Source organism: Balaenoptera physalus (genome assembly GCF_965194825.1).
Source record: "Balaenoptera physalus genome assembly, chromosome: 1".
Classification (NCBI taxonomy): Eukaryota; Metazoa; Chordata; class Mammalia; order Artiodactyla; family Balaenopteridae; genus Balaenoptera; species Balaenoptera physalus.
Window position 1 is genome coordinate 100,457,681 of NC_138882.1, and position 26,885 is coordinate 100,484,565.

The window sequence follows — 26,885 nt, forward strand, 5'->3', positions numbered from 1 at the left end:
ACTGCAATGATGGGAAACATTTGGGAAAACAGAATTTTGCTCTGGACACACACACACACACATAAGGTAGGGAACTAAAGTTATATTGTCACCAATGTTCTGGAGACTGTCCTAGTGATTTTAACCCTGTTATTAAATATAACGTGATCATGAGATTAGTTTCCCTCGTGTTCACCTCTTATCAAATCCTAATAGAAAATGCCATTGAAAAATCCTATCTCAACTAATATTTGTTCAGATTTAACAAATTTGAGTACCTATGTACTATATGCCAAGTAATGTATTAGGCATTGGGGATAGAGCTGTGGTCTAGGTATGGTCTGTGCTCCCATGAAGCTTCTAGTGGGGAGAACTAGACAATAAATACCCCATTTAACTCAATGTAGATTAATGCAGAAATGGACTAAACATGCTGCTTTAGGGCAAGGTGAAGTTGTGTCTCTGAATCATGTGTATTATGTAGGGAAAAAACATATACCAAGGAATAAATTAGCTCTTAGCTTCAGCTTACACTGTACCGGTGAAACAAAAAATTTCATACCTTCTATAATTCCAATTATAGAATTCTTGAAAGAGATGGACTTTGGTTTTGTGTAGAGTTTTAAAATTTCCTACGAAGTTTCTTTTTGTGTCCGTTTAAATAGAATCAGAAAAATAATCTTATTAGCAAAAGCAATGGTTTTGTGATATGTAACTGCTTTCAATTCATCTTTCTGCCACAGAATTTATCTTGGAGAAACGTATGGTTTTTAGTAATAAGATAAATTTACATATTTTAGTTCTGCAAGTAAGGTAAGATCTTAGGTGTGGTATTTCACAAAGGAGATCTGACAGTGCAACTTTTGTATTTGGTGCCAGTGTCATCGACAAAAGTGAAATACTAAAATAATTCATTCACTCAAACATTTTCTCAGTTCCATATGCAAGGTACCATGTCCCCAGAAGCTGATACAGTTTGAAGAAGGAAACATATTCTGTAAACATACAATGATAACTAAAAGCAATATATTAAAAAGTAAAGGTACTGGTAATTCCAACAATTTAAGAGTTTAAAAGTGTATTTAGTAATTTCTCCAGGAGATGGCACTGTTGAGTTGGCTTTTTTCTTTTCGGACAGTAAGACAATAGACCATTCATCTTTGTGTCACCCAAACAAAGAAATATTCCTGTATAGCCCCTCTTCTCTCCCCGGCTAATCACATGCTACTGGAACTGACTGTCTTGTGATCTACTCCACAGTTGGCACAGATTAAAAAATAATCTATTAAAAAAATTATCTGACACACTAGTTAATGGAAAGGAACAAATTGTTCACCAGTTTTCATGGAGCTTTATCTTGTCAGTTCAGTAGCTGAGAACTTGGAATACTATTTTAGTGATTTTACCATCCTGCTCAGATGCCATTCAAAAATATTTTTCACTTGTCATGTCTTACTATGGTTGTTCTGGCAAAATGTAAATTTGTAAATGTAAAAAATGTAAATTTTTGTTTGCAAATTAATGTGACTAGAGGATTTTAATGTAAACCTTGGGTTCCGTGCACTGCACCATTCATTTTCCTCTACAATAAATATATTCTCATTCGGGTTTACCTGCAGTTAATAGTTAAAAGTAATTTTTAGTTGCTTTCTTTATTTGGGTGTAACGTGTTGTATACTTTGTGTCTTTCTATTTGTTCCCTTTTCTTCTGAACAACTGCCATTCTGAAGAGATGGAGTCAGTAAAGAGAACATCCAGAACTGGTTTTACCTGCACTGCATGTTCCAGAATAAAATTATGGGTGTAGTTTCTGCGATAAAGGGAACAGCATAGGGGTTTTGTTTTATTTATTGGAGGCGGGATGTTAATTTAGGGGATATTATATATTGAAAACCAAACTTGTGCAGTGCGCTCACTGCAGGGTTAAGGCACCCTGATAAATATGCATCTATGCAATGATCATGTCTAAAGTCGGCACTGAGCCGACTTTATAAAAGGGGGGCAATTCTCTTGCCCCCTTTTACCTGCCCCTAATGCCTAAGCTACTTTCTAACTCCAGGAAAATCAATAAGCAACTCCTTCTTTGGCTTAATCCCCTGCATAAGAGGAAGGTGAGTGAGGAAAGACTTTTCCCCAGGCTTGCATGAGTCACGGATGTTCTGATGTCTGCCTCCGTGAGGCTTAGCCCACACAGTTCTCCTTCACCTTGTGTCAACAAGGCGGCTGCTTCAGCAGACAATGGGCGCTGCAGCGTGCGGGGGTTAAAAACCAGAAGCACCGGTTCATGACGGAGCCCCCTTTTCCCAGCTGAGCAAGCTCAGGGATTCCCCGAGGAGATTTTCCAGGCGCTGCCACAACCCAAGGAATTTTAGGGGCGTCTCTGGGGGAGAAGAGGGGACCAACCCAGCCCCAACTTGAGGGTGCCAGAGGGAGCAACGAGGAGTCGGGGCGCCATGGAGCGGGAGCGTTCTTGTGAAGGAGGGAAGCTCCTACGCTAACTCTAGAAGCCCGGCCTCGGATACGCCGGCGAGGGGGGGATGACCTCAGCCGTCTCTGCCACGTTCCAGCCAATCAGTCCCGCATCTTGGCATCCTAATCCAGGACCCCCGAAGCCGGAGGCGACGCGAGCCAATGAGCAGTGGGCCGGGGAAGAAGGACAGGCGGCCAGCCTATAGGGGCGGAGAGGCCCGGCTGCGCGTATCCAAGGAGCGCCGGGCTCGGGCTCGGGGGTGTGGCGCGGCGCCGGCGGGGGTGGGCGGGCGCGCCGGGCGGCAGGTGTCGGCAGCGTAGGCATTCGGCGGCGATGGAGCGGCCCCGGGGAGCTGCTGGCGACCTCTCGCGCTGGCCCCACGGCCTCAGCCTCCTCCTCCTCCTCCAGCTGCTGCTGCCGGCGACCCTCGGCCAGGACCGGCTGGACGCGCCGCCACCGCCTGCTGCGCCGCTGTCGCGCTGGTCCGGCCCCGTCGGGGTGAGCTGGGGGCTGCGCGCGGCCGCGCCCGGGGGCCCGGCTCCCCGCGGCGGCCGTTGGCGCCGCAGCGCGCTCGACGATGATGAGGACTGCGGCGGAGTCCGGGACTTCATCGGCAGGCTGGCCAACAACACGCACCAGGTGAGCGGGCGCCGGGCTCGGGCACCGCCCGGACTACGAGGTGCCACCCGCGGGCCCCTGGCGGCCGGCCCACGCACCCGGCTCCTCTTTCTCTGTCCGCGCGCCTCGCGTCCCAGCGGAGGAGACCCCGGCCGCTCGCCCGCCTCGCGGCGCCCGCGCCACCTGGGCCGCGGCCCCGAAACTGCGGCGGGCGGGCGGGCCGAGTCGGGCCGGGAGAGCGGCCCCCGGACGCCGCAGCCCGGGCAGCTGTGTTTCGTCACAGGGGAATCCGGCTTAGACTTTCACGGCATTCCTTTTTTTTTTTTTAAGTTATCAGAATCTCTCGAGCGTTGTTGTTTTCCGTCTGTATAAATAATTCGGATCCAGCAACGCTATACCCCAACAGGAAGGTGGAGGAGTAATTACCTCTTAAGTGGTTGGAGAAGTTGGGGCTAAGCAGAAACAAACATGTGTCCTCGCGGGGTCAGTACTTTCAGGGTGGGTAGGCGGGTGTTCAGAAATCCCAAAGCAATGATTAGGTTCCTGTGTGTGTTTTAATAGTTAAAGGAACAAGCTTGGCAATGGGGTGACAGCGTATATGTGATCTCTCTTACGCCTTCAACTTGACCTTCTATCATGGCATTGGACTGTGACCAGGATGTCTAGATCCTGTTGTAACAAGGTTTGCAATGGTTAAGAAACACATTGCAGATACTCTGCTTTGAGCTAGGTCTTAGTCGGACACTTTAAAAATTGTGGCAGTTCTGTTTCTGGGGACAAGCAACCCAACCTCTGCACACTACTGTGTTGACAAAGCCAGTTGTTGGCAACGTCCTGGCTACTTGCTCTAGATCAGCTCGGACATCTAACTCGTGTTTTTTCTAGAACTACCAGTTTAATTGTTGCATAATGTATTTTCAATTTAATGCATTTTCTCTCTTATATCTCTTCCTCATTCAAAGAGAGTTGCACATGGGAACAGAGGTGAGTGGCTAACTGCACTTGTCTTCGTTGAACCACATTCTGTATCAGCCGAATCTCAGTCTCCCCTTGATCTTTCTCCCTCTGCCTGGACTCTACTTGTTACCTGTGCAGAATTCTCTTATCTGGGGACCCCGGGCAATTGCAGTCAAAGCATAAGCAGTCAGGGAGAACTCTTGCTAAACGCAGTCCAAGCAGCAGCTGCATAAAGGTGGCCAAGCTAGTGCTGACGTGTGGGACGGGTTGGGTGCAGATAGGGCAGAATGAGAACTGGGAAGTCTTCCTGTTTGATGAGGGGGAAAAAATGTGTAGACTTCCATCTCACAGTGGAGAGTTGAGAAAGGCTTTACAACACCAGTGCCTAATTTATAACGGGAGCACTTCCTTCCTTGAGCCAGCCAGACACAGCATTCTTACTCCACATTTGGATTCTTCTCTTGCTGATTGATCTACCTTTAGGACCTGGGGCTACTCCTGGACTTATTCCTTTAGTCAGAATCTTCCCTGGTTGGTTTGAATTTATATGTCATTTGTAATATATTGATTTCTAAAGCAATGGTTGAAAAAACTGGCTCAGGGGGTTCTTAGGCCAGATCTACTCAAGAGCAGATCTGAAACCTCATTCTGTGAAGTCCACATGTTAATGAAAAAATCTTTCCTCTTCTTCTTTCATTTTATTTAGTTATTGTTTCCACTGATTTTTTAAACTTATTTTTTTGTCTTCTTTCATTGACCTCATTTAAAAGAACTGTTTTTGCATTTCTTAATCATCCATGGTTTCTTCAGAGATCCCATCCTTTTTGTAGCATGTGTATGTGGTAAAAGTGGAACCACTGTTAATAATCTTCACCTTAGAAATGGTTGACTAAAGCAGTTCTTAGTGGTGCACCCCCTTAACCAAGAACTGTTATCTAGTTGTCTGTTCTGCTTTTCAATTCTGTATTTTTAGAAGTCATAATAAATCATCTTGAACTCTGCTGAAGAGATCTGGTGTTGGGGGAGCCTTTATAAAGTGTGAAATAAAAGTATAAGCATAACAGAACAACTTTTTATTAGAAATATTGTATATTTTTGTACAGCTGGGAAAGTGCCATTTAGAGTAGTTTTTCATAAGATGACAGGATTCAATTCCCAAGAAAAATGAAAAGTTCATTGTTCTCTTATTTGTTATAACTTGCTGTTCATGTCAAACCACATTGCTTCATGTAGTCAGTGAACATGAATGTCCTCCAAAAGTCCAAGATGTGCTAGATACTGGGGGTGCCAAGATACAAAGAAGAGATAATTCAGACTGGAGAACGAAAAGCCTTAGAAAGTTTTAGCAAATCTCCTAGACCTGTTTCTATGGCTTATTTGGCTTTGTGAGAATATGTTGGTGTTTAACTAATCTTCTTAAGAAAGCAAAGTAGAACTAAAGCATGATAGTGCTTTTATAGTCTTCTGGTTTTAGGAGACCTGTGCCCTAATGACCTATATAACTCAGTCTCTTCACTCATGAAATCCAGCAAGTATGTGTGTGTGCGTATTTATAAATGATTTTTTCTTAGACTAATGAATAACCTTCCTTTTGCCTTTAACCCCAAACTCTTTTCATGCCACACGTTTAACTGATTCTTTCCTTTAAGTGCTTGGAATGTTCATGACATGTATAACCTTTGTGCATGAGAGAAGTTGAGCAAGCCTAGATTTTATTAATGTTGGTTGCTAAGTTGGATTGCTTCCAAACATTCCTCCTATAAGCACCCCTTTGAGGTTAGGCATGAAGCTCTGTCTTAAAGAAACAGATGAAATGCCTTGGTCAGAGTTATGGTGGTGGCTGACATAATTCCCTTACTTCTCATTCCTGAGTTCAGACTATTTGACAATTTCCTTAAAACTTTTAAAATTTACGATTAGTAAAGCCAGGAATGTTGTTCATTCTCTGTGCTCCTTCTGTTCCTGTCATTAACTACTTCTTTACACATAACCTCCCAACTTCTACCCCAACATCAAAACATCTGGTTTCCTATATAAACAGGCCCTGTAGTGAGGTTGTACGGGGTGTCAGCTCTGAGAAGAATGCGTGTATTTGTTTGCTGGTGCTGGCAGGGCTGAGTCCAGGCTGACAGGACTGAATGTGCCTGTTGGAGGCTTCAGGGAGCTGCCGCACTGGGCCTGTTGTGGATCTTTGTCACACCCGGAAATCTGAAGGTCAGTGCATTTAACTGCCCCGGAACTTTCTAACTGCCTCATTTATCCCAGCACCCAGCCTCTCTTCATACTGCCTTCCCCGACACTCCCACCGTCACCCTCTAGTTAATCTTTCTTGAGTCCTGTTTCATCCGTTCGTTTTGGGGTCAAGGAATAGGAATTCTCTAGGATCTCCCTCCTGGTTCTGGTTGAGCAGAATGAGCAAAATCCTCCTGAGGACTCTGCGCCCATACAGTATCTTCTTCAGACTTTTAACCCTTACGGGATGTTAAAATGAATTCTGTATTGGGGATTTCAGTTAGAAGTATCAGCAAAGTTGATGAAGTATATTTATCTGGGGAAAGGTTAGTTGTCATCTGAGGTTTGGTTGAGGTGAGGGTAGAGAGCTAGCCAGGTAGGACAAGTGGCTGAAAGGGAATGCAGGGTAACAATTAGGTAAATTCTCTGCTGACTCAAATTTTTGGTTCTGCGCATAGTGATTTTTAATTAGAAAATTAAAAATCACTATGATGAGTCTCCTGTTCTGGTCAATTTCTAATGACTATTTTCTTTCTGTAATGATAATAATAATAGGCTCCTCATCCTGCTGTTTTGATCTGATATTTTATGTTAGGTTCACATAGGCTATAAACAGCTTCTTTTGCACTCTGCCAATTTCAAATCAACTCTTGCCAATGAACGTTGGGTTCTCAGTGGGTGACTGCAGAAACCATGCCCCCCAACTTTGTCCTAGTTGGTCTGTTACTCATGTGGTCCTCACAGAAAGGGCAGTGCTTGAGGGCAGTGGTCAGATCAGGAGAGTCACATTTCCTCTTCTTCCTCCCTTCCTGCCCCTCAAGCTGTCTTTACAGAAAGTGAACTGTGCTTTGAGACTGGAGAAATGAAGTGCAGATGTTTTATATGATTAGACGCTAATGTTAAGGTAGACCAGATATCAAATTTGACATGTAATTAAAAATGCAGCTTTTCTAGCAGAGGGCTGTGTGGCAATGGCTCCAAAAAAAGATACTGCATTTGTAAATTTCTAAAAAATTTTCAGTTACCTTTTTATCTTTTTCTAACCAGTGTTTCTGTTGCATCTTGTACTCTTCTATTTAAACGCTTGGTGAAAACTTGTTCTTCCCACTGTCTACGTGGCCTCACTGATCTGTATGTAGGTGGTTTTGAGGAGTAATGGGGCTTGAGGAACAAACTGGTCAATTTCAGTCTGTTCTAGGCAGGGTTTTTTTTTTTACTGACACTGTAATGGTGATTGCAGTCAAAGTTGGGTTAGTAATATGTGGCTTTGAACTAGCTGAGTTGAATGAATCTTCATGATAGACGCTTCATACCTTCAGAGGTTGTTAGGTGAATGCCGGACATGTGTTTTTTTGTTGTTTTGTTTGTTTTTGTTTTTTAAGATTGGGGCTATTTTTTCCTTCTCTGTCCTCAACTCCAGTCTCAGGAAACCACAGCAAAAACAAAATCTTCCATTCAGAGCCTGTGGTATTTTCCTGAGAAAGTTTTCTGTGAATGTAATTTATTTTCTGTTTTGCATTTCAGTATCTGGCCCTCAACTCCTCATCTACAGCATGAGAAGTTTTGGACTAGATTTAAAATGTCTAAAAAACTCTGTGATTAATATGGAAGAAGAGGAGGCCAAAGGTTGTGATCACAAACGTTTACTGGTTGATTCCAAGTTTAGAAGCAAATTGTGGCTGTTCCGCTTCCCAGTTGAACTTGAACGTAGCCTGAATTTCACATCTGGGGGTAATTTGTTACCACCTCCAGAGCTTGCTTCAGTGAAATATGAGTGTTCCTAAAGATAACAGGAGTATTTCTTTTTTCATATAATTGTGAAAGACATTTGACTTTTATTTTTTGGGAAATACTTTATTGTTCCTTGTTGGCTGAAAAAAATTAATGCAAATCAAAGCTACTAGCTTGGATATTCCAAAAGCAAACCAAATAGATATCTAGCAGTAAATTTGTTTTTTCTTTTCCTTCCCTACAGTAGTCTGCCAAAACTGGGGCTTTTTTTTTTTCTTTTTGTCTTGGCTGCCTGTGTACTTGAAAATAGATGGTCAGCTTCCCATTAATATACTCAGCCCTATGCTAGTTAGAAACTTACATGTGATTAATTGGCTTGATTTATTTTCATTAGAAGAAAATGTATGGTTTTTTCCTTCTAGGGCTTATGAGTAGTATCCCTCTTATGTTTGCTTTTGTTAAGAGTTTTGCTGTTTTTTTTCCTGTATGTTCTAAAAAACTAAGTTCTAATATTGTAGTTGAGCCTGTTTGCAAATCTGGTTCAACAGTAAGATCACCCTGAAGTACCAAGAGAAATTGAACTGGGAAGGAAATTTTTAACTGTACTTTAGTACTTCCCAGACAAGATAGTTCAGATCAAATGTTTATCTGGTACCTGCTCTTTGTCAAAGAGATTCACATCATAAATATGCTATATGCAAAATTCAAAAAAGACATCTTAATACTCAGATTTGAATCCTGGCTCTGCTGCTTCCTAGTTATATGGTATGATCACAGACAATCACTTAACTTCTCTGACCTTTATTTATTTATTTATTTTAAACTGGAGAATCAGTTTTAGGATTATTTGGAGAGTCAAATGAGAAGTTTTATCAAAATGTTTTGTTAAATGTATCATGTAGATATCTTTCACTTAAACACTTCTGGAGTTCTGGCCTGTGCGTAAGAAAGGTTAAACATTAAAAACATCCGCATTGATGTCATCTTAAGGATTTAGCTGTTCAGAGATGGCCTGCTGAGAGTTTGGAAGAATTTTTGAAGAAGGCATGACCACTGCAGTGCAGTGGTCTGGGAAAGCCTCATGGATGAAGAGAGAATCAAGGTGTGGAGGGAATTCTTAGGGAGACCTGTAAAGGCATGGAGGTAGGGAAGTCCATGACATGCTCAGGGGATGATCAGTGGGGACTTTCTGTTGGGGAGAAGTAGTTGATGAGGAGTATGAAAGACTAAGGTTTCCAGGAAAACATAGAGAGAAGTAAAAAAAGATAGCTCTTTGTGGGGGATGGAAAAAGAGGGGAGGTATGGGGAGGGAGTCTGCCATTAGGACTTACTGGGGAAAGTGTTTTAACAGGTAGTGGTTGACATGAGGCTAGAGCTGGATAAACCAGAGGTGGAAATGGGGAGCCAAGAAGAGTTATCCTTTTGGAGATTGACCATTACTGTGGTCTTGGAAGAGTTATGTCCAACGGGAGAGAAGAATAGAGGGCAGGGCTGACCATCTTTTATACTTGAAGTGCTCAGGGTTCCAAGAAACAATGCAGGACTCCTGGACCTTATTGAAGGAGGTTGTGAGCCCAGGCATGAGGAACCCAGAAGCTGTAAGACAGTGAAGCCCGTGAACAGATTTTTCTGAACATTTGTGAACAAGGGTAAGATTGAATTCTTGCTGATAATGTGCTAAAGAGTTTGAATCATAGATTGTTAAGTTGATTAACTGGTCGGATCTCTTACCAAGAAGGCTAAATGACTTGCTTACAGGCCAAGAGCTGGGCGTAGAACATTTATGTCCCAACATGGTGCTGCATTTGGAAGTGTTTCATAGAGATATTTTAAGTCAATGCATTTGCTTTAGGGATAAGGCAAGGTTATAGACCCCAGTTGTAAGTCATGTAGTTGTGAATTCCTCTCTGCCCCTTGAGGTCATAGTTCCCTCAACAGAGCTCAATTAGGCTTTCTAAGCCTCAGCTCCCCATCATGTAAAATGAAGTATTATCATAAGGCTTCGAAGAGAAAATGTTTTGAAAACCTTGAATCCTACCACATATGTAGGATTTATGCCATTTCTTAATAAGCCTGTTGATATATTACTGTGTCCATAGAGTCCAATTGTCAGCCAAATGATCCTGATAAATACCAACTCCAGAGGAACATGTGCATAAAAGGAGACAGATGAGGCATAAATGTATTCGGTTTTATCACTTGGCAGGGATGGGTGACAGGCTTGGGCGGAGGTGGCAAGAATGAGAGTGAGTCAAGATTGGCAGAAATGTAAGAAGCATATGTGTTCTTTTTTTTTTTTTAACCTTCATGATTACATCAAAATTTTAACTGGTTAATATGAGTGATACTAACAAGTGGTATTAATTGGAGTTCTTTGAGGTCGTGGTTAGGAAGGAATGTGATCTCAGGTTAGACCTGGATTCAAACTTCAGTGGTAACCAGGGACAGATGACTCTTAGTGAACCTTAGTTTTTTCATCTATAAAATGGATATACTAATACGTACCTCTTAGGGTCCTTGTGAAGATTAAATGAGACAGTGTAGAATTTGGTGTGTATTCATCCTTTATTGGATGTTTTTTATAATGATTATCTACACAAAGCTTCTAATGCATTACCAGTTAGATGCTCAGATATTTGTGTATGCCTTTAAATTCTTTTTTCCATAGCTGAAATATTCCGGGAGAATTAGTATGGGTACTCACAGGAACCAAATCTGTATTAAGAATTATGTTCTAGTTATGTCCTTGGACTTGGAGTTAAAAAAAAAATTGGGTATGGTGAGGGAGAGACCATCTATTCAAAGTGTCTTTCTTGAAGCTATGGGAGATGGAGGAGAAAATAACCCCACCATCATCAGATACCTGGTCATCTGGTTATAATAGTTTCAAGTATATATAGTTATTTACTTATGGTGTTAAAGAGCTTACAATTAAAAAAAATAAGGCTACTTATAATTCAATAACTATTTCTCTTCTCATTCATTAAGCTTTAAATATGCAGTTTTAAGTTGACAGCTCTAAAATAGCACTTTGCCTCTTTCACCCTGATTCATTAACTGAGCAATCACTATTAGCTTTGTACTCTATTGACCTCTGTAACGTTTTAAGAGATATTAGTGAGATGTGATAGGTACTCCTCAAGAACTTAGCTTGGGAGCATGGCAGACCAGAATGTTAATGGAATTATTTTTTATAATGTGCATATATCTTTGAGGTAGTATATCAACACTTCCTGGCCTACATTAACTCTGCTCTAGTTGAAGTTACCTTCTCACCAGTCCCTTTAGCTTGCCATGTGCTCTGTTGCTTCTCCATTTTTGTTTTCATGGCATTCCTGCTGTCTGAATGCCTTTCTAGCTCTGTTTGTTTTTTTTCTGTTCTCTCCTACAACATTTAGCAATGCCATGTAATCCAGCAGTTTACTATATTATTCTATTTTGTATTCACCTTCATTTATTCAATTGTATTCTCCAGATTATAAACACCTTAAAGGTAGCACAAGCATGACCCCTTGACTTCACCCTTTTGCCTCACATAGTGCTGGAGAAAGCGTAGTCGTTAAATGTATAGTCTGGAGTCAGACAGACATGAGCTTGAATCCTTGCTCTGCCGCTTACCAGCTGTGTAACTTTGGGAGAATTACTTAACCTCTCTGACCCTCCTTCTTCATCTGTAAAGTAGCAGTGGTGCTTTATATATCATGAGTGCTCAGTAAAGGTCACTATTATTATTATTATTATTCAACAACTTTTTATTGAGCACCTACTATGTGTTGGGCCTTGTACTGGGTCCTGGGAACTGATTTGGAACACAACAGACAAGATCCCTGCCTTTATGGACCAGTAGAGAAAATGGACATTAAACACATATGTAATTACAAATACAATAAGTACCAAGAAGGAAAAAAGCAACTACAGGAGAATAATTGACAGAGGTCCTTTTAGTCTGGGGCACTAGGAAGGACTTGCTGAGAAATTATTTAAACTGGTACTGGAAGATGAATAGAAATTTTCCTGTAGGAGTGTCCCAGACAGAGAGAAAAGCATGTCCACAGGCCTGGGGCTAGAAAGAGCGTGGTGCACCCAGAGGTCTGGAAGAAGGCCAGTGTGGCTGCAGCAGAGGGAGGCCGGGCTGGTCCCCACACCCAGTGGGGACCGGTGAGCTTTTATGGTCCAGTCAGCTGGCCACTGGCGCATATCCTTTCATCACTTTCTTTTCTTTGAAATGAGACTAAGCTGTAAAAATTAAATGCTAACAGTTTGAAATTTCACTCATTTATTAGGCATGATTAGAAATGAATTATCCCATGAAGATGAGTTTTTCGAAAACTAAGCCTAGGGTAGGCATTTAAGCCTACCCTTTTAAATGCCAAAGTTTGTTGTTTTTGGTTTTTTTAATTAATTAATTAATTTATTTATTTATTTATTTATTTATGGCTGTGTTGGGTCTTCGTTTCTGTGCGCGGGCTTTCTCTAGTTGCGGCGAGCGGGGGCTACTCTTCATCGCGGTGCGCGGGCTTCTCATTGTGGTGGCTTTTCTTATTGCAGAGCAAAGGCTCTAGACGCGCAGGCTCAGAAGTTGTGCCTCACGGGCTTAGTTGCTCCGCGGCATGTGGGATCTTCCCAGACCAGGGCACGAACCCGTGCCTCCTGCATTGGCAAGCAGACTCTTAACCACTGCGCCACCAGGGAAGCCCAGTTTTTGTTGTTTTAAATGGACATCTTTCTAAAATACGTCTCTGCCTTCTTTGTCAGCAGTATGACCTTGGATCATTAAGGAGATTAAATTATGCTGTACCACGACTCACATTATTTTAAAGTGGTATGGCATTAATGCCCTCAAGGTCTGTTGAGATTTGTGGGGCTATTTTCTCCCATTTTGAATGGCCCAGATTTATAAGCTTAGTGCCATTGTCTGCCTGTTGAAGTTTACTCTTTTTTTCCTGCAGAAATGATAGTCCCCTTGCAATATCCTGTTCCTTCTTGCTGCTGTCCCTGTCTCTAGATACACTGTCCCCCAAATTTAACTTCTGTAAGCTAAGAAATTTTACTTAGCTTAATTTTACTTCTGTAAGATGCTTCTGTAAACTAAGAAAAAGATTACTAATTTTAGGCAATCTAACAGGTTTAGCAGATTGATTTAGAGTGATGGTCTGCAGGTTTCTCTTAGTGGTCAGGTGCATAGGGTTTTATTGCATGGACAGCGTCATCTGAGGTCTCTCTCCCTTGCTTCCTTTCAGTGAGTGTCCAGGTTGTCGAGGTTTCTAGATAATGGAGTTGCTGTTGCCCTTTCCTGTTGACACTAGAGTATTGTGGAGCAAGGGGCTGATTTTTTTTTTTTTTCCCCAAATAAAGGCAGAGCAGTGGAAAAGCAAACTGAGGTGTGAAATTATTGATGAGTCATAGAATTTTAAAGCTTATAGGGACTAGAAATGTTGTCATTCCAGCTTCCTCGCCTTGGTGGTGAAGTTAGGTTTTACTGCCCAAGTTCACAGAGCTGTTGGCAGAGCCGGAAATGAAATTCACGTTGACCAGGTATTAGCCCAGTGCTCTCCTCTGTATCATCCTGCCTCACAGAAAACTGAATAATTGAATAGGTTTGCAAACTTGTATACTGTTTTATGTTTAGCCTTTTTATTTCTAAGGATAGTCTCTGGGAGGACTGGAACATTTGTGATCTTATTTTTGGCTCATGTTTTATGATCCTAGCAGTGCCTTATTTAACAGAACTGTATTCTGTTAAGATTGTATTCCTGCCCGCAAGAGCTTCACCCAGGTTTTGTCCCAAACCTCTCTTACACCATCACTGTGTCCTGTCTATCCCTGTGTTCCCTGTTTGGGGTTTGGAAGCCTAAATCTTAAATTCCCAGCCTTTATGGGATCACCAGTGCCTTGTTATTTCATTTGATTCTTATTATTCCAGTGAGTGAAGGAGCATAATTCAGTTTTACTCCTGAGGAAGTAGATTCCCAAGAGAGGAAATGATTTGTGCCTACTTTCCCAACCAGTTAGTTACTAGGCCAGGCTTTAACACCCTTTTGCAGTTTTATTTTCACAGTGACAGGTTGTCTTCTGTAGGTTGAGTATCTAGCATGTTTAGTCTTCATTTTTAGACTTCTGTGAAGAAGCGTGTTCACAGAGGATGAGCTTCCTGAGCACAGCGTATGTGTTATCACTGCTGTGTCCGCAGTGCCCCAAAGAGGGTCCGGCACATGGTAAGCAAGCAGATGTATTTGTTGAAAGAAGGAATGTGTGTGAAGGATGGCATCATTGAATTCACTCTCTGTTTACTTGCCAGAGAGGTTGCTCCTGATGGCCAGACTGTCGGGTCATCTGCAAGTGGCTTTTAAACTGGGGCCTGCTGTGTGAAACTGATCCAGGCTCAGTTGTGCTGATGTTAATTCTTTCAGTGTTTTACTTTTGATCAGGTGTGTAACTAAAGATAGGCAGAGGTTTCTCATTTACCAAAATTTTTTTCCAAGCTACGGTGACTCTCGGGACCAACTTTAAGTTCTCCCAGCTATAGTAACAGTAATTTAATTAGACTTCTTGTTTGATTAGATGTGAAGACAAAGTTATTTCCGTAAAGAATGTTGTGTTTTATGGCCTTTCTCTTTTCCAGATGGAACTAGGGATTAGCCAAATGACCACAGAAATGGACATTTTTGTTAATTCATGGTCTCTAAAATGTGTGGACCTCAGGCTTTAAATGGTGGGCATTAAATGTGTGGATGAGTCTTGCATTATCCTCTGTCAAGATGGTTGTATTTCAGAGAAGGTAGTACAAGCTGTCACCTACTTTCTAACGTAATGGGTCCCTGAAAACCAATTTGGTTATAAATGCCAGTCAGTGACTCCCTGCTGCCCAGAGCTCCCCTACCAGAGGTCAGTATATGGATATCAGTGCCACCTGGGACACTAGAAATCACTATTCAACAGATGATGGGGTGGGGAGTAATTCAGTCACTCTGGAAAAACTATAAAGAAGAAACACCACCATAAATTCTGCCATTTAGAGATGGTTGCTGTTAATATTTGGAAGACTATGTTTTTAACCATAAACGCACACACACACGATTTTACATGCTATTCTGTAAACCTGCTTTTTACTCAACATGTTATGAATATCTTTCAATGTCAGTAAATACCTGAAACATTTTCATTAGCACCTGTTATATTGTTTCATTGCATAACATAACGCATTTAACAAAGCTTCAGTTCTTGTCTAGAATATACAGATATAGTAATCTGGGGTTGTTATGTGGATTAAATGATAATGTGTGTAAGATGTTTAACACAGTAGATGGCCTGCAGGATGCAATAAACCTTCAGGTGTATAATATATTTTGTAGAGATATGTTAAGTATCCCCTGATAATAAATTCCTGAGTGGGATTGCTTGGGTCATGTGGTGTGGACATTTTCAGTTCTGATTCACATCACCAAATAGCTCTCCAGAAAAGTTACAGCAGTTCATATACTCCCACCCACAGTGCACACAGGTGCTCTGGTCTCCACCCCTCACTGGATACATTTTGTCAAGCGCTTCCAACAGGTGGAAAATGTTATCACATTATTTTTCTTTGATTTTCTTTTGATTACTAATGAGATTGAATAGCTTTTCAAACATTATTGGTCATTTCTGTGTCCTTTTGTGAATTACTTGTTTGTGTCCTTTGCCTGTTTTCTTTTAAGTTTTATTTATTTTTGGCTGCGTTGGGTCTTAGTTGCTGCGCACGGGGGCTACGCTTCGTTGCAGCGCGCAGACTTCTCATTGCGGTGGCTTCTCATGTTGCGAGCGTGGGCTCTAGGTGCCGGCTTCAGTAGTTGCAACACACAGGCTCAGTTGAAGCACATGGGCCCTAGAGCACGTAGTTGTGACGCATGGGCTCAGTAGTTGTGGCGCACGGGCTTAGTTGCTCTGCGGAATGTGGGATTTTCCCAGACCAGGGCTCAGACCCATGTCCCCTGCATTGGCAGGCGGATTCTTAACCACTGCGCCACCAGGGAAGTCCCTGCCTATTTTCTTTTGAGATCTTTGTCTTTTTCTTATTGATTTGAAAACTCTGTATTAACCCTTTATTGTGTTGCAAATAATTTTTTCCAGTTTTTTTTAACTTTATGTTCAGTATTTTGCCATTAATTTTTTTTTTGAAATAGTCAAAGTAATTGCTGTATTAAGGGTTCTGGGTTTTGTATCATTTTTTGTAATGGTCTTCTCATTTCTAAGATTATAAAAATACTCATAATTCTAGGATTTTTATGGTTTAACTTTCTGTATTTAAATCTTTGTCATATGTGGAATTTAATGTGGAGTCGGGGGGGTGGTGGTAAGAAGGGAGTTAGGAATCCAGCTTTTTATTTTTTCCAAATAGCTGGTTTTTCCAAAACTCTTTTACCACAGATTTGAAATGCTTGCTTTATCATACACTAAAAGAAACTTTGTCCAGTCTTGGACTTTGTTTTGTTCCATTGATCTGTCTTATCTATTCCTGTGCCAGTAACTGTGCTAGGGGAGTAATAAACCTCTCACTAGATGGGGCAAGTTTCATGCTCATCTGCTCCTGATAGAATCAAGCTGACATTTGACATAGCTAGTCTTAAAGTTCTTGGTTTCTGAGCTTTCTACAATAGAGTATGATTATGTAATCTGAATTACTGTATTTACTCTGTGGCCCCTCTAGATGCTGGTTTTGGATTGCTAATCACACAAACAGTATATTTACGTGGTTTTTCTTAATTTTGACCTGCTTCTAGATCCTACATTTGACTGACTGCTTAGTGATATTTAGTGGCCAGATCGTGTTCTCTTTGTGCTAAATAATCTACCTCTTAAGCATGCCACATTGGAGCAGCACAACTATTGTTTACCAGAAATAAAACAGGCTTCAGCTCTCTGCCACCTTCTCCATTTCATTTGTCATGTGTACAGCTAACACATAACATCTTTTTTGTAACAGTGCTTGAAGTAGACACTTTACCTTCTATTGGCTGGACTCCTCAACTCCTAAATGTTTTTATGTGTTTAGTATTTTAATATTGTAGGATATTCATTGGAAATATTGTGTTGGAGGTTTGGGGTTTTCTCTTCCTAAAGGGCTTATTCTGCCTTTCAGATCTTTCTATCCACAGAGCTTTGTCCTCTGCTCTTATTTCTTTTATTCATCTAACTTTGCCTTGATTAGAGCAATTGAACCATAACTTATTAGTTGATTATGTCCAGCTGTATGTACCGTTGGAAACCTTCCTCATTTTTTTTTGTTTTTACAATTTGTTTTTATTTGTATCACACAGTACAACTGTTCAAAAAACTTTATGCCATTCTGGAAAAGAAAAGGCTCCCTTAAATAGAAGGACCAAAGTGATAATGGGGAGAATAAAATAGATTAATGGAGGAAAATGCGGTTTTGGATTCTTTATCTAATAATAGTATGATAGGCAGAAAGAGTTCCAAGGTTTACTTCCAAAGGACCAAAACAAATGAAATCCTAGAAAAGAATATGGAGGCAGCCAACTAGCCAACTGACCATTACATAGGTAGAACATAACCCGCCTTCCATTAATCCCATCACCAAGGAGTATCATTTGCTTTTGCTTAGGACCAGGAATGTGTACATTGTGATGCTCAGAAAGGCAGCAGAGAAGCACCATATATTTTCAATCCAGAATGAACACAACATACTGTGGAATCTTTTGGGTTTAGTTTCTCCCAAGAATAGATCTGACTCTTGTGGGGTAAAAGAAAGTAAGAACCAGGCTGCCCTGGGAAACCTTCCTTGTTTGAGTGATCCTGTGGCCTCGTCTCAGCTTTCCTTGGGTATTTCAAGAAGTACTCTTTCCTTTCACACACATTTCCTTTTCTCTATTTTTATTTTCCTTCTATTCCCACTGTAACTGTGTTTATCCTGATCTTGACATTCTTATTTAACAAGTACTTAATAGCATCTACCGTATACGCAGCACTTTACTAGTTGGTGAAATTAATATATTTTATTTGTGTTACCCTTTGAAATTTTTCAAAATACTTGCCTATATCTTCGTGTTTGTTCTGCTTGCACAACTCCCTTCTACCATACCTTGCTATTGCTCCCAACTGCTCCCACCTCTGTCAGCCCTGCTTAAATCTTAGTGGACAGACTTTTATTTCTTCATACTCAAATATTTGAATTTCTCTTCTGTATAGTCTACTCCTGGCCATTGCCTCTAAACACTTTGATGTGTTTACCAATTTTTGACTATATGGAATTGATGGTAACTACAGTGAAGGAGAGGAGTAAGGTCACTATTGTATGTGTGAACACCCAAGAAGACATACTAGTGTTTAACAATGTTGTGGCTGGCAGTAAGGGCATAGGAAGAAACCCTACTTAGCCAGTATTTACTGAAATGGTGGTAATCATGGTAGAGGGGAGATTACACACAGATCAATTTTGGTAGCAGGGGTTTGGGAATACACTTTTACGGAGATGTTCATGGAGAACTTACTATCTGTAAGACCTTGTGCTAGGCCTGACAGGAAATACCAGATCATACTGTTGGCCATCTAAGAATTCCTAACAATTTGAGAGGTAGCCAAATATGTGAATAGTTATAGTACAAGCAACATCAATAAGTGCTGTGAGAATAATACCTAAGAAGAGGTCATTCAGGCTCTGATAATTAGGAACTAGAATGGTTGGTTTTACATGGAAAAATGGGATTTCAGCTGTCTTTCAGATCTTTTGCATTGGTGTAGTCCCTCTCTTGTGGCTATCAAAAAGAAACACCCACAATGTGGGAATGTAAATTGGTACAGCCACTATGGAAAACAGTATGGAGATTCCTCAGAAAAGTAAAAATAGAGTTTGCCATATGGTCCAGCAATCCCACTCCTGGACATATACGCAGACAAAACTATAATTCTAAAAGATACATGCACTCCTGTGTTCATGGCAGAGCTATTTACAATAGCCAAGACATAGAAACAACCTAAATGTCCATCGACAGGTGAATAGGTAAAGAAGATGTATGTACACAATGGAATATTACTCAGCCATAAAAAAATAATGAAATACTGTAATGCCATTTGCAATGACATGGATGGACCTAGAGATTATCATACTGAGAGAAGTAAGTCAGAAAGAGAAAGACAAATACCATACGATATCACTTATTTGTGGAATCTAAAATAGGACACAAATGAACATAAGTACAAAACAAAAACAGACTCACAGATACAGAGAACAGACTTGTGGTTCCCAGTGGTGGGGTGTATGTGTGTGAGGGTAGGATTGGGATTTTGGGATTAGCAGATGCAAACTATTGTATATAGAATGGATAAACAACAAGTTTCTACTGTATAGCACAGGGAACTATATTCAATATCCTGTGATAAACCATAATGGAAAAGAATATGAAAAAGAATATATTGGGTTGGCCAAAAAGTTCATTTGGGTTTTTTCCATAAGATGTTAAGGAAAAACCCAGACTAACTTTTTGACCAACCCAATATGTATAACTGAGTCACTTTGCTGTACAGCAGAAATTAAACACAATTTTGTAAATCAACTATACTTCAATAAAATAAAAAAAAAGAAAAGAAAAACCCACCATATAATGCTGAGGAGCGATGGACAAGTTCAGAACAGAACCTTTCTTCTTTAAAACCTGCATTTTTGGGCTTCCCTGGTGGCGCAGTGGTTGAGAATCTGCCTGCCAATGCAGGGGACATGGGTTCGAGCCCTGGTCTGGGAAGATCCCACATGCCGCGGAGCAACTGGGCCCGTGAGCCACAATTACTGAGCGTACGCATCCGGAGCCTGTGCTCCGCAACAAGAGAGGCCGCGATAGTGAGAGGCCCGCGCACCGCAATGAACAGTGGCCCCCACTTGCCACAACTAGAGAAAGTCCTCACACAGAAACGAAGACCCAACACAGCCATAAATAAATAAATAAATTACTTAACAAAAATTTTTTTTAAAACCTGCATTTTTTTTTAATGTGTAAAATTTATTGATTTTTCATACATTCAGAGTTATGCAGTTGTCAACTACAATCATTTTTTATTTTTATTTTTTTATTTTTATTATTTTTAACATCTTTATTAGAGTATAGTTGCTTTACAATGGTGTGTCAGTTTCTGCTTTATGACAAAGTGAATCAGTTATACATATACATATGTTGCCATATCTCTTCCCTCTTGCATCTCCCTCCCTCCCACCCTCCCTATCCCACCCCTCTAGGTGGTCACAAAGCACCAAGCTGATCTCCCTGTGCTATGCGGCTGCTTCCCACTAGCTATCTATTTTACGTTTGGTAGTGTATATATGTCCATGCCACTCTCTCACTTTGTCCCAGCTTACCCTTCCCCCTCCCTGTATCCTCAAGTCCATTCTCTAGTAGGTCTGCATCTTTATTCCCGTCTTGCCCCTAGGTTCTTCTGACCATTTTCTTTTTTTAGATTCCATATATTTGTGTTAGCATACAGTATTTGTTTTTCTCTTTCTCACTTACTTCACTCTGTATGACAATCTCTAGGTCCATCCACCTCACTACAAATAACTCAGTTTCGTTCCTTTTTATGGCTGAGTAATATTCCATTGTATATATGTGCCACATCTTCTTTATCCATTCATCTGTCAATGGACACTTAGGTTGCTTCCATGTCCTGGCTATTGTAAATAGAGCTGCAATGAACATTTTGGTACATGACTCTTTTTGAATTATGGTTTTCTCAGGGTATATGCCCAGTAGTGGGATTGCTGGGTCATATGGTAGTTCTATTTTTAGTTTTTTAAGGAACCTCCATACTGTTCTCCATAGTGGCTGTATCAATTTACATTCCCACCAACAGTGCAAGAGGGTTCCCTTTTCTCCACACCCTCTCCAGCATTTACTGTTTGTAGATTTTTTGATGATGGCCATTCTGACCGGTGTGAGATGATATCTCATTGTAGTCTTGATTTGCATTTCTCTAATGCTTAATGATGTTGAGCATTCTTTCATGTGTTTGTTGGCAATCTGTATATCTTCTTTGGAGAAATGTCTATTTAGGTCTTCTGCCCAGTTTTGGATTGGGTTGTTTGTTTTTTTGATATTGAGCTGCATGAACTGCTTGTAAATCTTGGAGATTAATCCTTTGTCAGTTGCTTCATTTGCAAACATTTTCTCCTATTCTGAGGGTTGTCTTTTCGTCTTGTTTATGGTTTCCTTTGCTGGGCAAAAGCATTTAAGTTTCATTAGGTCCCATTTGTTTATTTTTGTTTTTATTTCCATTTCTCTAGGAGGTGGGTCAAAAAGGATCTTGCTATGATTTATGTCATAGAGTGTTCTGCCTATGTTTTCCTCTAAGAGTTTGATGGTGGCTGGCCTTACATTTAGGTCTTTAATCCATTTTGAGTTTATTTTTGTGTATGGTGTTAGGGAGTGTTCTAATTTCATTCTTTTACATGTAGCTGTCCAGTTTTCCCAGCACCACTTATTGAAGAGGCTGTCTTTTCTCCACTGTATATTCTTGCCTCCTTTATCAAAGATAAGGTGACCATATGTGCGTGGGTTTATCTCTGGGCTTTCTATCCTGTTCCATTGATCTATATTTCTGTGTTTGTGCCAGTACCATACTGCCTTGATTACTGTAGCTTTGAAGTATCGTCTGAAGTTCAGGAGCCTGATTCCTCCAGCTCCGTTTTTCTTTCTCAAGATTGCTTTGGCTATTCGGGGTCTTTTGTGTTTCCATACAAATTGTGAAATTTTTTTGTTCTAGTTCTGTGAAAAATGCTAGTGGTAGTTTGATAGAGATTGCGTTGAATCTGTAGATTGCTTTGGGTAGTAGAGTCATTTTCACAATGTTGATTCTTCCAATCCAAGAACATGGTATATCTCTCCATCTATTTGTATCATCTTTAATTTCTTTCATCAGTGTCTTATAATTTTCTGCATACAGGTCTCTTGTCTCCTTACGAAGGTTTATTCCTAGGTATTTTATTCTTTTTATTGCAGTGGTAAATGGGAGTGTTTTCTTAATTTCACTTTCAGATTTTTCATCATTAGTGTATAGGAATGCAAGAGATTTCTGTGCGTTAATTTTGTATCCTGCTACTTTACCAAATTCATTGATTAGCTCTAGTAGTTTTCTGGTAGCATCTTTAGGATTCTGTATGTATAGTATCATGTCATCTGCAGACAGTGACAGCTTTACTTCTTCTTTTCCAGTTTGGATTCCTTTTATTTCTCTTTCTTCTCTGATTGCTGTGGCTAAAACTTCCAAAACTGTGTTGAATAATATTGTTGATATTGGGCAACCTTGTCTTGTTCCTGATCTTAGTGGAAATGGTTTCAGTTTTTCACCATTGAGGATGATGTTGGCTGTGGGTTTGTCATATATGGCCTTTATTATGTTGAGGAAAGTTCCCTCTATGCCTACTTTCTGGAGGGTTTTTATCATAAATGGGTGTTGAATTTTGTTAAAAGCTTTCTCTGCATCTGTTGAGATGCTCATATGGTTTTTCTCCTTCAATTTGTTAATGTGGTGTATCACATTGATTGATTTGCATATATTGAAGAATCCTTGCATTCCTGGGTTAAACCCCACTTTATCATGGTGTATGATCCTTTTAATGTGCTGTTGGATTCTGTTTGCTAGTATTTTGTTGAGGATTTTTGCATCTATGTTCATCAGTAATATTGGCCTGTAGTTTCTTTCTTTGTGACATCTTTGTCTGGTTTTGGTATCAGAGTGATGGTGGCCTTGTAGAATGAGTTTGGGAGTGTTCCTCCCTCTGCTATATTTTGGAAGAGTTTGAGAAGGATAGGTGTTAGGTCTTCTCTAAATGTTTGATAGAATTCGCCTGTGAAGCCATATGGTCCTGGGCTTTTGTTTGTTGGAAGATTTTTAATCACAGTTTCAATTTCAGTGCTTGTGATTGGTCTGTTCATATTTTCTCTTTCTTCCCAGTTCAGTCTCGGAAGGTTGTGCATTTGTAAGAATTTGTCCATTTCTTCCAGGTTGTCCATTTTTTTGGCATATAGTTGCTTGTACTAATCTCTCATGATCCTTTGTATTTCTGCAGTGTCAGTTGTTACTTCTCCTTTTTCATTTCTAATTCTATTGATTTGAGTCTTCTCCCTTTTTTTCTTGATGAGTCTGGCTAGTGGTTTATCAATTTTGTTTATCTTCTCAAAGAACCAGCTTTTAGTTTTGTTGATCTTTGCTGTCGTTTCCTTAATTTCTTTTTCATTTATTTCTGATCTGATCTTTATGATTTCTTTCCTTCTGCTAACTTTGGGGGTTTTTTGTTTTTCTAATTGCTTAAGGTGTAAGGTTAGGTTGTTTATTTCAGATGTTTCTTGTTTCTTAAGGTAGGCTTGTATAGCTATAAACTTCCCTCTTAGAACTGCTTTTGCTGCATCCCATAGGTTTTGGGTTGTCGTGTTTTCATTGTAATTTGTTTCTAGGTATTTTTTGATTTCCTCTTTGATTTCTTCAGTGATCTCTTGGTTATTAAGTAGTGTGTTGTTTAGCCTCCATGTGTTTGTATTTCTTACAGATTTTGTCCTGTAATTGATATCTAGTCTCATAGCGTTGTGGTCAGAAAAGATACTTGACACAATTTCAGTTTTCTTAAATTTACCAAGGTTTCATTTGTGACCCAAGATATGATACATCCTGGAGAATGTTCCATGAGCACTTGAGAAGAATGTGTATTCTGTTTTTGGATGGAATGTCCTATAAATATCAATTAAGTCCATCTTTTTTAATGTATCATTTAAAGCTTGTGTTTCCTTATTTATTTTCATTTTGGATGATCTGTCCACTGGTGAAAGTGGGGTATTAAAGTCCCCTACTATGATTGTGTTACTGTTTATTTCCCCTTTTATGGCTGTTAGCATTTGCCTTATGTATTGAGGTGCTCCTATGTTGGGTGCATAAATATTTACAATTGTTATATCTTCTTCTTGGATTGATCCCTTGATCACTATGTAGTGTCCTTCTTTGTCTCTTGTAATAGTCTTTGTTTTAAAGTCTATTTTGTCTGATATGAGAATTGCTACTCCAGCTTTCTTTTCATTTCCATTTGCATGGAATATCTTTTTCCATCCCCTCACTTTCAGTCTGTATGTGTCCCTAGGTCTGAAGTGGGTCTCTTGTAGACAACATATATACGGGTCTTGTTTTTGTATCCATTCAGCCAGTCTTTGGCTTTTGGTTGGAGCGTGTAATCCATTTACATTTAAGGTAGTTATCAATATGTATGTTCCTATTCCCATTTTCTTAATTGTTTTGGGTTTATTGTTGTAGGTCTTTTCCTTCTCTTGTGTTTCCTGCCTAGAGAAGTTCCTTTAGCATTTTTTGTAAAGCTGGTTTGGTGGTGCTGAATTCTCTTAGCTTTTGCTTGTCTGTAAAGCTTTTAATTTCTCAAATCTGAATGAGATCCTTGCTGGGTAGAGTAATCTTGGTTGTAGGTTTTTCTCTTTCATCATTTTAAATATGTCCTGCCAGTCCCTTCTGGCTTGCAGAGTTTCTGCTGAAAGATCAGCTGTTAACCTTATGGGGATTCCTTTACAAGTTACTTGTTGTTTTTCCCTTGCTGCTTTTAATATTTGTTCTTTGTATTTAATTTTTGATAGTTTGATTAATATGTGTCTTGGCGTGTTTCTCCTTGGGTTTATCCTGTATGGGACTCTCTGTGCTTCCAGGACTTGATTAACTATTTCCTTTCCCATATTAGGGAAGTTTTCAACTATAATCTCTTCAAATATTTTCTCAGTCCTTTTCTCTTTCTCTTCTTCTTCAGGGACCCCTATAATTCGAATGTTTGTGCATTTAATGTTGTCCCAGAGGTCTCTGAGACTGTCCTCAATTCTTTTCATTCTTTTTTCTTTATCCTGCTCTGCAGTAGTTATTTCCACTATTTTATCTTCCAGGTCACTTAGCCGTTCTTCTGCCTCAGTTATTCTGCTATTGATCCCTTCTAGGGAATGTTTCATTTCATTTATTGTGTTGTTCATCTCTGTTTGTTTGCTCTTTAGTTCTTCTAGGTCCTTGTTAAACGTTTCTTGTATTTTCTCCATTCTATTCCCAAGATTTTGGATCATCTTTACTATCATTATTCTGAATTCTTTTTCAGGTAGACTGCCTATTTCCTCTTCATTTGTTAGGTCTGGTGGGTTTTTGCCTTGCTCCTTCATCTGCTTTGTGTTTCTCTGTCTTCTCATTTTGCTTATCTTACTGTGTTTGGGGTCTCCTTTTTGCAGGCTGCAGGTTCGTAGTTTCCATTGTTTTTGGTGTCTGTCCCCAGTGGCTAAGGTTGGTTCAGTGGGTTGTGTAGGCTTCCTGGTGGAAGGGACTAGTGCCTGTGTTCTGGTGGATGAGGCTGGATCTTGTCTTTCTGGTGGGCAGGTCCATGTCTCGTGGTGTGTTTTGGGGTGTCTGTGGCCTTATTATGATTTTAGGCAGCCTCTGTGCTAATGGATGGGGTTGTGTTCCTGTCTTGCTAGTTGTTTGGTATAGGGTGTCCAGCACTGTAGCTTGCTGGTCATTGAGTGGAGCTGGGTCTTGGCATTGAGATGGAGATCTCTGGGAGATTGTCACCGTTTGATATTACATGGAGCTGGGTGGTCTCTTGTGGACCAGTGTCCTGAAGTTGGCTCTCCCACCTCAGTGGCACAGCCCTGACGCCTGGCTGGAGCACCAAGAGCCTGTCCTCCACACAGCTCAGAATAAAAGGGAGGAAAAAAAAAAAGAAAAAAGAACATAAAATAAAATAAAATAAAGTAAAATAAAATAAGGTGATTTAAATAAAAAATTTTAAAAAATTATTAAGAAAAAAAATTTTTTTAAGTAATAAAAATAAAAAGAAAACAAAAAAACGAACAGACAGAACTTTAGGACAAATGGTAAAAGCAAAGCTATACAGACAAAATCGTACACAGAAGCATACACATACACACTCACAAAAAGAGAAAAAGGGAAAAATATATATATATCATTGCTCCCAAAGTCTACCTCCTTAATTTGGGATGATTCGTTGTCTATTCAGGTATTCCACAGATGCAGGGTACATCAAGTTGATTTTGGAGATTTAATCCGCTGCTCCTGAGGCTGCTGGGAGAAATTTCCCTTTCTCTTCATTGTTCACACAGCTCCCGGGGTTCAGTTTTGGATTTGGACCCGCCTCTGCATGTAGGTCGCCTGAGGGCTTCTGCTCTTCGCTCAGACAGGACGGGGTTAAAGGAGCCGCTGATTCGGGGGCTCTGGCTCACTCAGGCCAGGGGTAGGGAGGGGTACGGATGTGGGGCGAGCCTGCGGCGGCAGAGGCCAGCATGACGTTGCAGCAGCCTGAGGTGCGCCGTGCGTTCTCCTGGGGAAGTTGTCCCTGGATCACGGGACCCTGGCAGTGGCGGGCTTCACCGGCTCCCGGGAGGGCAGGTGTGGATAGTGACCTGTGCTTGCACACAGGCCTCTTGTTGGCTGCAGCAGCAGCCTCAGCATCTCATGCCCGTCTCTGGGGTCCGTGCTGATAGCCGTGACTCGCTCCCGTCTCTGGAGCTCCTTTAAGCGGCGCTCTTAATCCCCTCTCCTCGTGCCACAGGAAACAAAGAGGCAAGAAAATGTCTCTTGCCTCTTCGGCAGTTCCAGACCTTTTCCCGAACTCCCTCCCGGCTAGCCGTGGTGCACTAGCCCCCTTCAGGCTGTGTTCACGCCGCCAACCCCAGTCCTCTCCCTGGGATCTGACTGAAGCCCGAGCCTCAGCTCCCAGCCCCCGCCCACTCCGGTGGGTGAGCAGACAAGCCTCTCAGGCTGGTGAGTGCTGGTCGACACTGATCCTCTGTGTGCGGGAATCTCTCCGCTTTGCCCTCCGCACCCCTGTGGCTGCACTCTCCTCCGTGGCTCTGAAGCTTCCCCCCTCCGCCACCTGCAG

At 40.8% G+C, this 26,885-nt stretch overlaps 1 protein-coding gene across 4 annotated transcripts in view; it reads left to right on the plus strand.

The window, feature by feature from the left end:
• The first annotated feature begins 2,696 nt into the window (after positions 1–2,696).
• The window catches only part of SORT1 (sortilin 1), a 73,370-nt gene continuing 49,181 nt past the window's right edge, over positions 2,697–26,885 (plus strand). For 3 of the 4 annotated variants that reach the window (XM_082450593.1, XM_082450592.1, XM_082450594.1), the window contains exon 1: positions 2,702–3,088. In XM_082450593.1, coding sequence (XP_082306719.1) covers positions 2,783–3,088 — 306 coding nt within the window. In that variant the 5' untranslated portion in view covers positions 2,702–2,782. Of the gene's footprint in view, positions 3,089–26,885 lie in introns of all 4 variants that reach the window. The other variant, XM_082450595.1, reaches the window with a different exon arrangement.